At 43.1% G+C, this 14,506-nt stretch overlaps 1 protein-coding gene across 1 annotated transcript in view; it reads left to right on the top strand.

Moving 5' to 3' along the window:
• tbc1d32 (TBC1 domain family, member 32) overlaps positions 1-14,506 on the top strand; it is a 70,562-nt gene that overhangs the window by 40,506 nt on the left and 15,550 nt on the right. Inside the window, exons 29-30 of the mRNA XM_041958695.1 lie at positions 10,423-10,492; positions 12,534-12,649. Coding sequence (XP_041814629.1) covers positions 10,423-10,492; positions 12,534-12,649 — 186 coding nt within the window. The remainder of the gene's footprint in view (positions 1-10,422; positions 10,493-12,533; positions 12,650-14,506) is intronic.

Here is a 14,506-nt window from a genome sequence, read left to right as displayed (position 1 = left end):
CGCAGTGAAGGGTGTCTGTTGTTCCTGAATAAATTTGACTGAGCGTGATGTGACTGCAGTATCTGCAGAGCACCTTTTCTTGCATCCCAACTGGGACTCCTGAATCAGCGGACAGGTATCAGGAGGTCTGACGAGGACTGCAGTCTCAGGAAAAGGATGCAGGGCTTTAGCCAGGCTGTTTCAGCAGGGGGGAGGAGAACTGTTGACCTTCACTGGAGTGATTGTTAAGCTGAGGAAGGAACCCCTGAATGTTCCTGACACAAAACTGGAAACTCTGAAATGCTTCTGACCTCTCTGGTGGAGGTCACTGAGGTAACAAAGAGCTCAGCAGTCAGCTGCTCCAGCTGGTCAGAAGTTTTATCAAGTGTTGTGCAGCTAACTGAAGCAAATTACAAAGAAAACCTTTTTTCTTGCTGATGTGTGACCTGTTCAGAGGTAATATGGAAGATGATGATGGAAGATTTTAAAAGACATTTCGCAAAAATAACCCAACATGCCTCAAATCACATGATGTTATGCCAATAATGTTGAGCTAAATGAGTAAATAACATCAGTTTAGTTCATAATCAGATATTTCTGACTTGTTGCAAGCTGTATGAATGCTACTTAAACACATATTTCTCCATGCATGCAGACATAAATATATCAAATACTTTAATTTATAAAAATCTGTATCTTTTGCACCTCTAAAACTGTCATTTTTTTAAGTTAACCTAGTTGAAAGTGACTTCCTGTTTACATAGCTGATAACTCTCTATTGGACAGTGCTGCAGATGACACCTAGCAACAGATGAACAGTGAAGTGTGTCCTAACTACGACATTTCTCAGGTCGTATATTATTATATAGAATATTAACATTGCACAGTTTATTATGCACTGATACATGCGCATGCACATTGACAAACCTCTTCAGCGTTGAGTCGGGGGCCGTCCCTGTGGACGGGCAGACGGGTGGAGAAGTTTCGGATTGGTGTTTTACCTCAGGTTAAAGTGAAGTCTGTTTCCTTTTATCAAACGGGTGAATGATGATCAGTAGCCATTGGGCTAAACAACCTGATCAGACCGATGGCGGCTCGAGAGAAAAGCTGCTCGTTAGTGAATACTCAGAAAATCTTGTAAACGGTAATGAAGAGCTAGAGAATATCACTCTGTACAAAATACAGTTAAAACAGACTCTTCATCTCTTTTGATGACACACAGCAGCAAATGTTCCCTTAATAAAATGAATGAGCTCTTTATGTTTCATCAATCCTGTCATATTAGCTTAAATAACAAACTCAGCATTGATGCTGTTGTCTCAGTGCTAAATGTTTTAAATCAATTCATCACTGCAAATAATGGAAATTGCATCTGAATTGAATCAGTTTTGCCGTATGCCTCCACTCACATCATTTTTTAATGTCTGTGCAATCGCCCGGCGCTGATTAGTCACATGATTCGGCCACTTCTTTAAGCACTGGAGGTGATGCAGAGAGTCGGGTACGTCTTTAATGCATTCATGTCGAGCAGAAAGGTAAAACTTTAGCGCCAGAAGGGCAGAAAACAGACTTAAATGACTGCAGACTGTAAACAAATCTGCATCATGGCTCAGTTTTTTCTCTTCTAGGAGGTAGTTCAACCTGCATCTGACGGGAAAGCTTCTCATCTTCATCAGTACAGAGTTATCACATGTCTTGAGTGGATCTTTGAGTTCTTCCTCAGGTAGTCATCACATTAGACGTTTCGCAGTGATCTTTCTGCTCTGTCACTGTGGCCTGAAAGACTCTGATGAAGCACTGATGAAGCTCCTCGCTCTGAGTATTTCAAGGACGAAGCAGCAAAGTCAGGCTTTTGTTTGTTCCTCACCTGTTCCTTCAGGTCATTTAGTGGAGAGATGTAATGTAGGTTGTGTCAGTGAGGATTGATTATTGTGTAGAATAACCAGGTGTTTTACCTGTGCTAAAACTGTACGTCTTCTCTCCGTAGTTTTTCTAACAGTAGCACCTCTCCAGCAGTCAAGACCTTCCAGCATTTACTGTGCTACTCAAACTCGTTAAACTCGACTCACTTTTGCACTTGCATTGCTAATGCTAATAGCTCGTTTCCTTCATGCAAGCAATATAACCCTTTTGAACAGGGTGTTTTATTACAGTTTCGTGTCAAATGTCGTTGACACTTTCACTCACGCCAGATCTAATTTATGTGATATTACATCTTTACTGAAGCAGAAAAATACAGTCTGATATCAGCTGTGCCAAAACGCTAGAAAACATTTATATTCGGCCAATATCGGTCATCAAATTACAGAAAAGCTTTGACTTTTCACTCTTATCCCAATCAAGTCCAAAGTCAGTCCATTAATCAAAGAGTAGTCTTTTAACCTTAATCATTGTTTCACATTAAATGTAATCTCCAACACTTATTGGAGTTAAATGTGACTTCATTATATTGAAGCCAGCGGGGGCATTCAAGCCATTAATTGAAGAAAAGTGGCTGAAAACTGAGACATTAAGAGAATCCAAATGTGGCTGAATCCAGAGCAACTGGACCTGGTTGTGGAAACTTGGAAACGTTTCAAGGCCATCTTCATCTTCAGCTCCAACTGACTGGTGGTCAAAAACCACACAGGTCTGAACCATTCTGAAACATTTTGTCCACTAGGGGGAGAAACCAATACGAGAGACACACTAATCATATATTATTTCAATGTAAGCATCTTTTAAAAGACACATTACAAAAGGCTGTGTGCAGTTGGACAGGTCCACGTTACCTGGAAGACTTCAATGTCTCAGACAAACAGGAGGAATTACGATCAAATATTATCTGACATGGACCCTATTCTCCATGTTTTTGTGTCCAAGTGACTAATCAAGACAATCCCTCTAAACTCGGTGCACCCTCGATGTGCGTCCACCTACAGTGTTTGTTCCTGCGGCTGGTAGGTCTCATCAGAGATACCGTCTCGTTAAAGAGGAAGATCCTTTTTGTTGTCGTATCGTCCTCACCGAAGCCACCAGACTCGTCTTGAAACTCACTTCACGCAAACGCGACAAAAACAAAATAAAACTCAACAAAACCCTGTTGGTTCATCTTCCACTGTTCCATCAATCGGAGGAGCAGCAGGGGAAACAGAGCGGAAACCGTCAGAAGGATACAGGAGTATGAACGGCCAGCCAGGAAACATGGCGACAACGCAGACTCACAGCAACCAGCTGGTCCGCGGTGAAAGGCTCAGTTTGGATGATCCTATGAGTGAAAGAGTGACAGAGTGAGTGATGACTTCTCTGCAGTCCTGGACAAGGTCTGATCTCATTGAGAGGGTCCAACTATCTGAACTCACCAAAAGCAAGACTCAGACTGGAAGAACTGATCCTGGTTCTGTCCAACAGCTGCTGGGTTTATTCCAGCGCACATAACAGCTTTCAGTGGTATTCAAGAAACTGTCTTTTTATGTCCCTCTTCTAAGAGTAGACACTTTCTAACACATGTTAACTCCTTGTTGTCCGTTCTTCCACTCATACACAGAGCAATCTGACTTTAATCATCTAATTCTAATCACTTCAGTGGATTTCTGGTGATGATAATAATGATAATTAGCTTTGTGTGTTCTAGTGTCAGAAATGGCTTTTGACCATGATTTTACTGTTTGAGCTGGATGACAAGCCCGGAGGTACGAGGTTTCTGAACTCAAATGCAGACTCAGACACCACAGCAAGGTTTCAAAATAAAAGAGGGATTTATTTAACAAAAGGCGCTCAGGATAACAACAGCTCATACAATGTATGGCAGAAAAGTTCAACAAAAGACGCTAAGGAATAATTTGGTAGAATAATCTTAACTCAAAAAGGCTCAATCGGTGAGAATAAAGTATCAAACAGAATCAAGAACAAAGCTAGAAAAATACTATTTATCAACTAGAACTACTTTCAAAAACAAACTATGCACAACAAGGAGACAAGGATCAAGGAATGCTGGATAAATCACGACAATCTGGTGCAGGACAAAGGGAGACGCGGACTATATATACACGAGGTAACAAGGAACAGGTGGAGACAATTAGGGCGGGGCAGACAATCAGACAGGCAGGAAACACACCGGGAAGTCAAGGGGCCTGAAACGAGAGGAGAGTTAGGTTTCACAATAAAACAGGAAGTGTAAGACAAGACATGACGCTCGTGAACAAAACACTTAACAGATCTGACGAGACATGACACTGGACCTGATAAAAACCTGAAGACCTTTGTGTCGTGCTCTTACTGTAATGGCCACTCAAATAAAAACAGGATTGGTTTCAGTGGATGGAGGGGGGGTTGGCGGGTTTGACGACAGACACGGAGAGTTTATTAGTTCTCTATCTAAAGTGCTTTATGGAAGACAAAAAAGATATGAGGGCGAGGTGGAAAAGACGAGGCAATATAAAATGTGTGGAGGATTTAAAATAGAGGATAAACATGAGGTAAATAGAATAATAGAGAATGAGCAGAATAATGAAAAGCTACAGAGCAGTACAAGGTGTGAATAAATAGCTCCACATCTAATCAAATAAAAGCCAGAGGCAAACCTGACGAACTGTGAGTCTGAGCTGACCTCAAGTTTGTTTCACAGAAACAATCAAACTATTCATAAAAGACTCTTCTGCATTGTTAGTGAACAGTGAGAGATTCCTGCAAGGTGCATCAAAAAGAGCATTTTCCAAGGTCAGATCACATCCGACTATTATTGTCGGACTGAAGGCCGAAGTGATGCGGGTTTTGATTGGCTCTGTAAGTTTGTTTATGTATTCAGGCTAACGTCCCTGAGCTGCTGAAGAAAAGCAGATGATCTGTGAGAGTGGAAGAATTCAATAGGATCAGTTGTCAGGAATTAGTCGAGTCCTTTATGACAAGAAGACATTTAATGAAAGGCAGCATCTGTCTGTAGTGTTTCTGCAGTGTGAATAATGAATAACAGGGTTTTAAAAGGGGATGCAGAATGTGCTCACTGTGCTTTTATTTATTATGTATCGCCCAATAAGGAGAAAGACTTGTCAGCTCGCCTTTTTCCATTGAAGGCTGAAATATCTCCCCCCAGTGTGCTGCATGTTTTTTATCGTCTTTACTGTCTGTCAGTACAGAGGCTCGTCTCCTCTGAGGCCGCACTGATGAAGAATCTTAATTCTGGTGTTTGTTTTGATGATTTATTTATCAAAGTTCACTCACACACTTCAAACATGTTGATTTTTCCTCTTTTTTCATGCTTTTATACAACGTTTTTAGAATCAGTCCTGCTCATTTACATCATTTTATCACCAGCCAACAGTCCTCCCACATTTTTAATTCTGGCAGAAATTTGTCTGATAAAGATTTCAGTAGAAGTTTTTTTTTTTTGGTCCTGACACACAAATTATACAGTCAGATGTGTTAATTCTCAATGCAGGAGACAGGAAACAGGGTACAAAACGTCCTGGATGGGTACAGAGGCTCTGTCCTAAACCTGAAAAAACCTGCGAAAATCAGGTGTAAACATGTCAAAACTTGCAGGATTACACTAAAATATGACGCGATTTAAGAGAATAACCTCGTGCAGTGAGTGTTTATTATAAGAGAGGAGTGTTGCATCTGAAACAAAGTGTATTCTCTTCTATTATCTCTGTATTATGAGTATTAAAGAAAACTCTTATTAATCAGCCTGCCGTACACTGTGTTTGAAATCATTTGGAAAGTTTGAGGAGGTGGTTTGTGAAAAGTTAGCATAGAATGGCTAGAATTATTATTTGTCCCCTCCAGACTTGTTTTAAGACATAAAAATACTCACAAATAATACTTTGTGTCTGACAAAGCTATTTCAACAAAAAAGTTGAATTTCCCTCACTGAAAATCCAGAATATGAAAATACAAATTTTGTTTATGTCAAAAGTTGGACTGTTGGACAGACGATGTCTCCTTCTTCACTGAGGTCCAGTCTCAGTCAACACAGACTGTAGAAACAGTGGACGGAGCGTCAGGGTCGAAAAGTGAAGTCAGTGCTCCTAATGGCCAGCAGGGGGCGACTCCATCGGTTGCAAAAAGAAGTCTGATTGTATGGAAGCTGATTAGAAAATGACTCAACTTCTCACATGATTTTTTACCTCAGTAAACACTTTCTCATGGGTTTATGGTCTCAATCGTTAGTTTCCAGTCTTCTTCCACACAGCATGATGTTTATTTTGGAAAAGATGGTCCCATGTTGAGTGAAACAGACCATAAAGCAGAGTATACACTGTGTGTCCTCAGGTTTTCAGTCAGATACGTCACTAGTTCTGAAAGACAAATAAAATAACAGTAAATAACAAGAGCGGAAAAAACTTGTTATAAAATCTTCTCATCACGTGCGGTCTCATCTAAGCTCAGACGTGTCGGCAGGAAAGCCTTCAGACAGTGGGGGTGTATTAAATCTGTGACACCCTGAAAATGGTTTTCACCCTCTGCTCCAGCACCGAGCCCAGAATCAGCTCTCAAACTGCCATATTAGCCTACGTTTCTACATCTTCATTGCTTTTAAAATGAAGGTTCTCGGGTTTCCTTTGTGTTTCATATTCACACACACACACACACACACACACACACACACACACACAGCTATTCCATTTTCCCTCTAATATTCCTCTCACCAAATAGCCTCTGCGGAGACCAGGCAGCTGTCAGGCCTCGTGTTGAATTCTGCAATCTGCCTGTGTGTGTGTGTGTGTGTGTGTGTGTGTGTGTGTGTGTGTGTGTGTGTGTGTGTGTGTGTGTGTCTGTGTGTGTGTGTGTGCAGGAACACCACCTCTCAGTGTGTGATTGACGTAGACTACAGTCTCAGCCACTCTGCCCTACTTGAGTGCTCCCATTGTGTGGAGCGAGCAGACTCATTTGCCGAGTATTAACCTCTGTCAGCTCTCTGTTCTGAGCTGTATCTCCTCACCCTGCAGGGCTCTGCCTCCTGAAGGCAGCTGTCCAGCTCTCGTTTATTTCAGCTGCCTGTTGAAATTGGGCGGCTGGAAACAAAGAGCGAGCTCCTTTTTATGCGACGGGGTTACATCTTAATAGCTCAGACGCAGATCTTTGCTTTCTCAAACGAACCCTCCTTTGAATAGATATTCTCTCCACGTTCTGCCTTTGCTGTGAAGCACCTTCTCTTCTCTATTTCACACAGTTCAATTCAGCTGTATTAACAGTATACGTCCACATAAGAAATCATAGAGTTCTGAAATAGTTAAAAATTGATTAAAAAGAAGAGAGATTTAATTAAAAAACACGTATAATACTTGGCAGTGGCAGGTTTAAAACTGTTCCAGGATAAACATACAGGATCATTTAAATACTGTAAATACAGATTACATGCAAGGCATGTTTGTGAGTGAAGTTTATCAGCCAGGTCCTGATGAGCAGTGGTATGATGATGATGATGTAGGAAGAACTCCGCTGATACAAGCTTGAGTTGAAGAGACCTTTATTAACAAGCAGTATCAGATCAGATCAGCCATCAGCCATCCGAGGGAGCTTCAGGGTCAGATCAGAAGACTCTGCCCTTAACATACAGACAACACAATATACAGCATGACTGTTTATCTAACTCCACCCATACCTTTCCCTAGCTTAAAGACCAGATCATGCTCTGGGGATTGTCCCACTGAGGAATGTTCTCCTTTGTGACAAGCCCCCCAAACATTACTACCTCTGGTTTATCTTTTCTTGATCTGACCCTACGTGGTCTCACGCACCCCAACTAAAAGTGGTCTCCATTCCAGACATCAGTTTACCCCTGATCATGCTTGATCTGACATATATTTGATATTTGATTGATCTGATCATAGACCTCATGAGTCACAACTCCGGGACACTTGTGCAGTTTTATACTCGACTCCACGACACTTCTGAGGGAAATATTCTACTTTCCCTTTGACAGCTGGACTTGTGACTTGTGAGTTTGTGTTTCACATTCAGATTTGATATGAAAAGCTTGTAATGTACGATGAATTGTTTGAGATCAAAGCAGTCGTTCTCAACCTTTTTGTGACCTCTGACAAAATTATTTCTAGTTTGGACCACTTTCAGGTTCAGATGTGTCTGAGTAGTTTAGCCGTTCTCATTTCTACAGCTGTCGAGGTAAAATTATCCAACATTTCATAAAAATCCTTTGGTTTTCCTTCTTTTTGACTTTTTGAAAAAAAATGATCTCAGGTGTGTAGAAGTTAAAACTGTAGAACAATAAAATGCTTCTGATGCACCAGTATTAACATGATAGAGCTCATGTTTCTGCCCAGTAAACGTTTTTAACGTTTGTTAACTAAAGTACATTTTGCTGGTGTGACTTCAGCACCTTCACTGAAGTAGGACTTTAATTCAGGATGTTTGCTTTGGGGTATCAGACCATTTACATCCATCGAGTTCTTCCTCCAGCAGCTCCACACTGTGTTACTGGAGTTTGTTAGGATGCTGTGAGAGATGTTGATCAGAGGTCGCTTCACTGTTTTAGGCAAGCAGGTTAAGGAGCAGGTGAGGTCCTCCAGGTTATTGATTCATGTGGAGGGACAAGTTTCTGCAGCTTTTAGACTCATTGAAGTCCTCAGTGAACTCATTGGTCTCACAGATGTTGATAGATAGATAGATAGATAGATATACTTTATTTATCCCAAGCTGGGAAATTGCAGTGCAGCAGCAGCATTACACACAGTGAAATAAGTGAAAAATTCTGAAATACGACTATAAAGAGCAAACTATACATAATAAAATATCAAAAATAGCGAGCAGTAAAAAGATTATGTATGGTGTGGTATCATCCTCTCACTTGATGAAGATGTTTAATTGGTGGTCAGGCAGAAGGTTGTTGATGAGGGACTGAAGGAGTCAGTCACATGGTCTTCATCAGCAGAGGAAGTTTGCTCAGTTCTGATGGAGCTGCACATGTTTCTGTGACAGCTGAGGTCGACAGTTCAGTTTCGAGCTTGGAACACAAACTTTAAAAAGCTGCAGTCCCAACTGAAGGTCTGCTTCGAAGGCTGCAGATGCGCTCAGACGATTGAAAAAGCTACTTGCAGATATTCTGCGCTCATCTTAAAGGATTTTCTCTTAATGTGTCTCATAACTCACTCTGCTAAGCCCTTACATTCTGCAGGCTTCTTTATTTTAAAGATTGCTTTTAATTTCCCTCAAGCACAGGAGGATTGTCAGGATTCTGGACTCTAAATGCAGATCCCTGAGATTACTCTTCATAACTTTCACAGTTGCTTAGATTAGCAATTAAGAACATATTGTCCCAACAAAATGTCAGAGAGACGTCGTTCAACAGCGGCTCCTCTTAGCCAAAGTTAAATGTTCAGATTATAGTTATTACGGAGGGTAAAATAGACACCAGCGACACACAGCTGAAGAGATGTGAGGAGAGAGGAAGAGCGAGGGAGGGAATGAGCATTCATCTCCATTAGACAGTGATCACCATGGGCAGGAAGTTTTTAGAGCTCTTCATACTGTCTGTGAGGAGAGGAGGGTGAGATGCAAACACTAGCTGTCCTGGTGCTGCTTCGTGTCCTCATCACAAGCTGCTTTCCTTCAATTAATACAGATTTGACGGCCTGTGATTAATCCACATTGCTCGCTCTGATTTTTCTGCGGCAACAATGTTGAATTATCTCTCGGATGTGAAGATCATCATTTCTGCACCATTAGTCTGCAAATTGGATTTGAAGTTTTCCCCGCCACTCACGCCGTCTGGGTAATACTTCTCATATTAATTGTAGAAATCTTCTCATCATCTTACCGCAAACTGTCTGAATCAGGGGATCCATTAGCACAGATGTAATAATATTATTTCCCCCCACAGCCGCGAAGCAGCGGAGACATCTTCCAAAACAAAATATCAGTCTTCCCGCAGTTATTGCTTCATTCATCGTCCTCTGCACACAATCACAACTGTAACTCCAAAAACTAATATGTTTTTACGATTCTGTGCACTTAATGGCTCTAAGTAAGAGCCCGTGAGAGCAGCTGGAGAGGCCGATAGCTCGATGATCTGTACAAAGCTGTGGCTCGAGGATGTGAAGCTGCCCTGCTCCAGTGTTTCCAGCCGCTGCAGTATCTCACTGCAGCAGCCGCAGATCCAGTCCTGAGATAAAGAGCTTTCTCACAAGGCTCAAAGTTAATGTTGGGTTTTTTCTCCAAAACTCCACCACACTCCTAAAGACCACGCGTGGCTCTAAACCTCACAAACATCACAATTACATGTCAAACAACTGCTGCAAACCTGCAGACTACAGGACTACTGACACACAACGTCACATCTGTCTTGCCTTAAAAGCAGCAAGTCATAAGATGTTGTCGTGTTTTTCCATTTTCCACGGTCGTAACACCCCGTTGCTGATATCCAGGGAGTATTTTTTCAAAAACTTGTGGGTATTTTCTGGCTTGACAACAACACCTCACATCTTTAATTGCCTTGTTTTACAGCAGAGGAGCAGAGTGTGAAGAGCGCTGTGTTATCACCTGTGGAGCAGCTGGGGATCAACACCTGTCTCAGGTATGTACAGGATATGAAGTGCTCTCCTCATAAACCTCACAGGACACAGTCACTGCAGTCACTGCTGCACAAAGACCATTAAACACACACAGCGAGAGCCGTTGACGGACCTGACGAGATGACAAGCTGTATGCACACATGCATAAATATGCATGTTCACCATCTTAATTTAGCCTGTTAGCATGCTAACATCCGCTAATTAGCACCAAGACCAAGTACAGGCGCTGCTGAAGGGAACAAAGGGAACGGTTTCTGATTTGTTTTGGAGGAAAGTGCTTAATTAGTCCCACATGTATTTACTCATATAAACTGACCCAAAGCTTTGGTCAGGTCCACATATTCACCATTAATTAGCTGCTTATTAGCATGCACATTAGTAGCATATTGGCTCTTCATTAGTCATTATGAAGCATTTATCAATACCTTATTAGAAGTCATGTTATTAATTCATGCACCACAGCTTCCTTACTTTCTATCAATAAACAGTACTTAAGTTAGTTAGTTTTAGAATATGGTCATGCTAAGGCATGAATAAGTCCCTTATAATAACTAATAAATCACCAATATGTCACTATAGCAGCTAGTTAATGATGAATGCGTGTATATTAACAGAAAGAGCTACCTCTGGTCATTTAAAGTGATTTTCACATTGTCTTTGGTTAATGATGCACAGAGACCAACCAGCCAACTGCTGTGAGGTGTTTGAAACCCTCACCTGTCCTCCTTCAGTCTGTTGATCTGAGTTTTCCTGAAGCTTTCGGCGCTTTCGTGGCAGAGCCACATCAGCACTCCAACATTAACTTAAACTTTAACCAACTCAACTCTCACTGCAGCTCAGTCAGCGGACTCACTTACAGCAAGCAATTTTACTGTGACTTCAAAGCTCACCTGAGAACCGACTCCCCCCTCCTGGGATATTAGATTCAGTCTACCACCTTAGTTTTCCATTTCCATTTCACACTGAGCCCAGTCTATGACAGTGTGTGTTAGGACGTATGTGTGAGATGAGCACTTTCTGACACCAGATTTAGTTTTTAGAAGCAAAAACTTTTCTCTAGAGCTGCATCACTGCTGAAAAGGGAGAAGGTCGCCGCTGAAGCAACAGAGAAAACCGTGTCTCCGGTTTCCCAGTTCATGATCGGGGTCGTCTGAAGGCGAAGCTGTGTCCTTCAGAGGACCCCGGATGAGACGGTCTGTCTGCGCTGGTGTGCAGCTGCTGAAGGCAGAAAAACATGCGGCTACATGCAGAGGAGCGTTTCTTCCTGCTGCTCCTGCAGGAGTGTCAGACCTCACAGAGGCGCTGAAGGCTCCTCCTGCTGGTCTCGTTGCTCCCTGATGGTGGCGCTGTGTATATTACTCTGCCTGTTCTTTATTTCCCCGTAAGGAGACCCTTTGACTTGTAGTTCTTTGCCCACGCTGCTCGTTTCTGTCCTTAATGACACCCCGCTGCGACATTACACGCGGTGGTGGATATAAGTCTTTGCTCGACACCTCCCCTGAAGGGAGCTGTTCAGATGAGAAATTCAGACGCGCTGAGTGCCATGTTTGCATTTTTGGTATCAACAGAGCGCAGTGTGTGAGCGTTACCCACAGAGCACTGTGTCTTATAGGATTTAAAGATGTTGGACATGAATTTATAATTAATCCTTGACTTACAAGTGTCAGGCGTGCTGAGTTAAATGTGACCACACTGAACTGAGTGCTGCTGTGTATTTGTTGCATAAGGCCTCGGTATTTCTTCATGATTATTATTATTATCAGGTTCATTGCCAAGTAGGTTTTCTCACACAAGGAATTTATCTTGGTATTAAGGTGCACAACAATAAAAATAGTGAGTAAAATATTTAAAAATCTGTATAATTTTTTAAGATGAAAGATCTGTGGAGTTTGTGCAGGGTTGTGGAAAAGCTCACAGTGTGAAGATGATCCAGAAGTTGTGTGTTCATGTAACGTCAGTAAAGTCAATCCTGCGCTGGGTGATGGGTGGGGGTGGGTGGGGCACAACTCCACACATGATTTCCGTCTGTCTTTGACCTTACAGGTACGGCAGCTACCTCTCGCTCCTGAAGGAAGATGCTGTGAATGAGCTGACGCTGCTGATGAAGCACATTAAGATCTTTTTGTCCACACAGAGAGTTCAGACTGCTTCAGAGCTCAGTATCCTTTAAAGAGTCCACATCTGCAGGTGTGAAGAGCTGACAAACATATTCACCCACCTGACACTTTGCTGCACCCTTTGTGAACCACTGAGCCTTTCAATCACGACACTCGTGGCACAGTTTTTGAAAAACGTGCGCTAAAGTGCCCTCTTGGACTCCAAAACGCGGGCTAAAGTGCCCCCTGGGAGCCAAAACGTGTGCTAAAGTGCCCTCTTGGACGCCAAAACGCGTTCTAAAGTGCCCTCTTGGACGCCAAAATGCGTGCTAAAGTGCACCCTGGGAGCCAAAATGCGCTCTAAAGTGCCCTCTTGGACTCCAAAATGCGTGCTAAAGTGCCCTCTTGGACTCCAAAACGCGCACTAAATTGCCCTCTTGGATGCCAAAACACGTGCTAAAGTGCACCCTGGGAGCCAAAACGTGCGCTAAAGTGCCCTCTTGGACTCCAAAACGCGTGCTAAAGTGCCCTCTTAGACTCCAAAACGCATGCTTAAGTGCCCCCTGGGAGCCAAAACGCGTGCTAAAGTGCCCCCTGGGAGCCAAAACGCATGCTAAAGTGCCCCCTGGGAGCCAAAGCGCGTGCTAAAGTGCCCCCTGGGAGCCAAAACGCGTGCTAAAGTGCCCTCCTGGACGCCAAAACGCGCTCTAAAGTTCCCTCTTGGACGCCAAAACGTGCTCTAAAGTGCCCTCTGGGAGCTTCAGTGGCGAGGACATGCTATATGTGCCCTTTTTTTTCCTTTCCGCCCCTGCCCTTCAAAAAGTCTGTGCACGCCACTGCTTTGGAATGATCCAAACAGGTGTTTTTGGAGCGTTCCACATCTTTCCCAGTCTTTAGTTGCTCCTGTCCCAACGTGTTTGAATCGTGCAGTGGATGCATGCAAATACAAATACACACTCCTGTTTGATTTCCTCATCAGTGTATTTTCTGCTGTCTCTGTTCAGGGTTTCTGTGTGAGCGGCAGCAGTCTCACTCTGAGAGACGGGGAGGGACCGACAGCGTCCACCTCCGTCTGATCAACACAATACAGATTATCTCCCTCCATCTGTATCTGTGAACAGTTCGGCCTCCTTTTGTCCCAAACGGCGGCTGATCGGCCTCCTCTCTCCTGCAGAACGTCTCCTTTGTATGTGGACAACAGAGCGTGAGAACAGTGAGCAGAGATAAAGAGCCTTCACAACAGAAAACAAACCGACGTTTCCTCTGTGACACTGAGAACACGCTCACATGTGAGCGAATATGAGGAAGATATTTTATGCAGAGGGATTAAATTGTAGTTCAGCTGTATGCAGATCTGTCTCAGTGTTTCTGCAGCTGAAGCGCAGCTCTGATGTCCTGAAGTTCACTCAGAACCCACAGAATCAAGACGTCTCTGGGTTAAATTCAGTGTCATTCACTTTATTGAGTGACGATTAAACTGCATTTTCATTTTCCTCTTTATTTATAATGCTTTATCATTCAGAGGGATCAGATGAAGCTCGTGTGTCAGTCAGTTTCCAAGAACACGCAGTGCTGATTAACTGTGTGTTTGTCACTGAGCTCTGATCAGTGGTTAAACCAGCTGACTCGCACTGTTGCAACATCCTCAATGTATCCTGACTCATTTCTGAGTTTGTGAAGCATATTTTACATGCTGCTCCATTCTGTTCGCTGTCCTGTTCAGCCTGAAGTGTCGGCAGCCTCTGGAGCCGAGGCTCACCTCAGGACCAGGACTCAGACCTGCGTACCGGTGCGGGCGTTCGCCTCCAGCAGCAGCTGAATGACACGATCAGTGTGAATGCTCCAGAGCATCCAGATGTGCTTGATGAGAGGAGGCCTGAAGTTAGAGGCTTGCGGTCTGGTTGGGTTGTGACCCTCGTG

The sequence above is a fragment of the Chelmon rostratus genome, chromosome 18 (genome assembly GCF_017976325.1).
Source record: "Chelmon rostratus isolate fCheRos1 chromosome 18, fCheRos1.pri, whole genome shotgun sequence".
Classification (NCBI taxonomy): Eukaryota; Metazoa; Chordata; class Actinopteri; order Chaetodontiformes; family Chaetodontidae; genus Chelmon; species Chelmon rostratus.
This window is presented reverse-complemented; position numbering and strand designations above follow the sequence as displayed.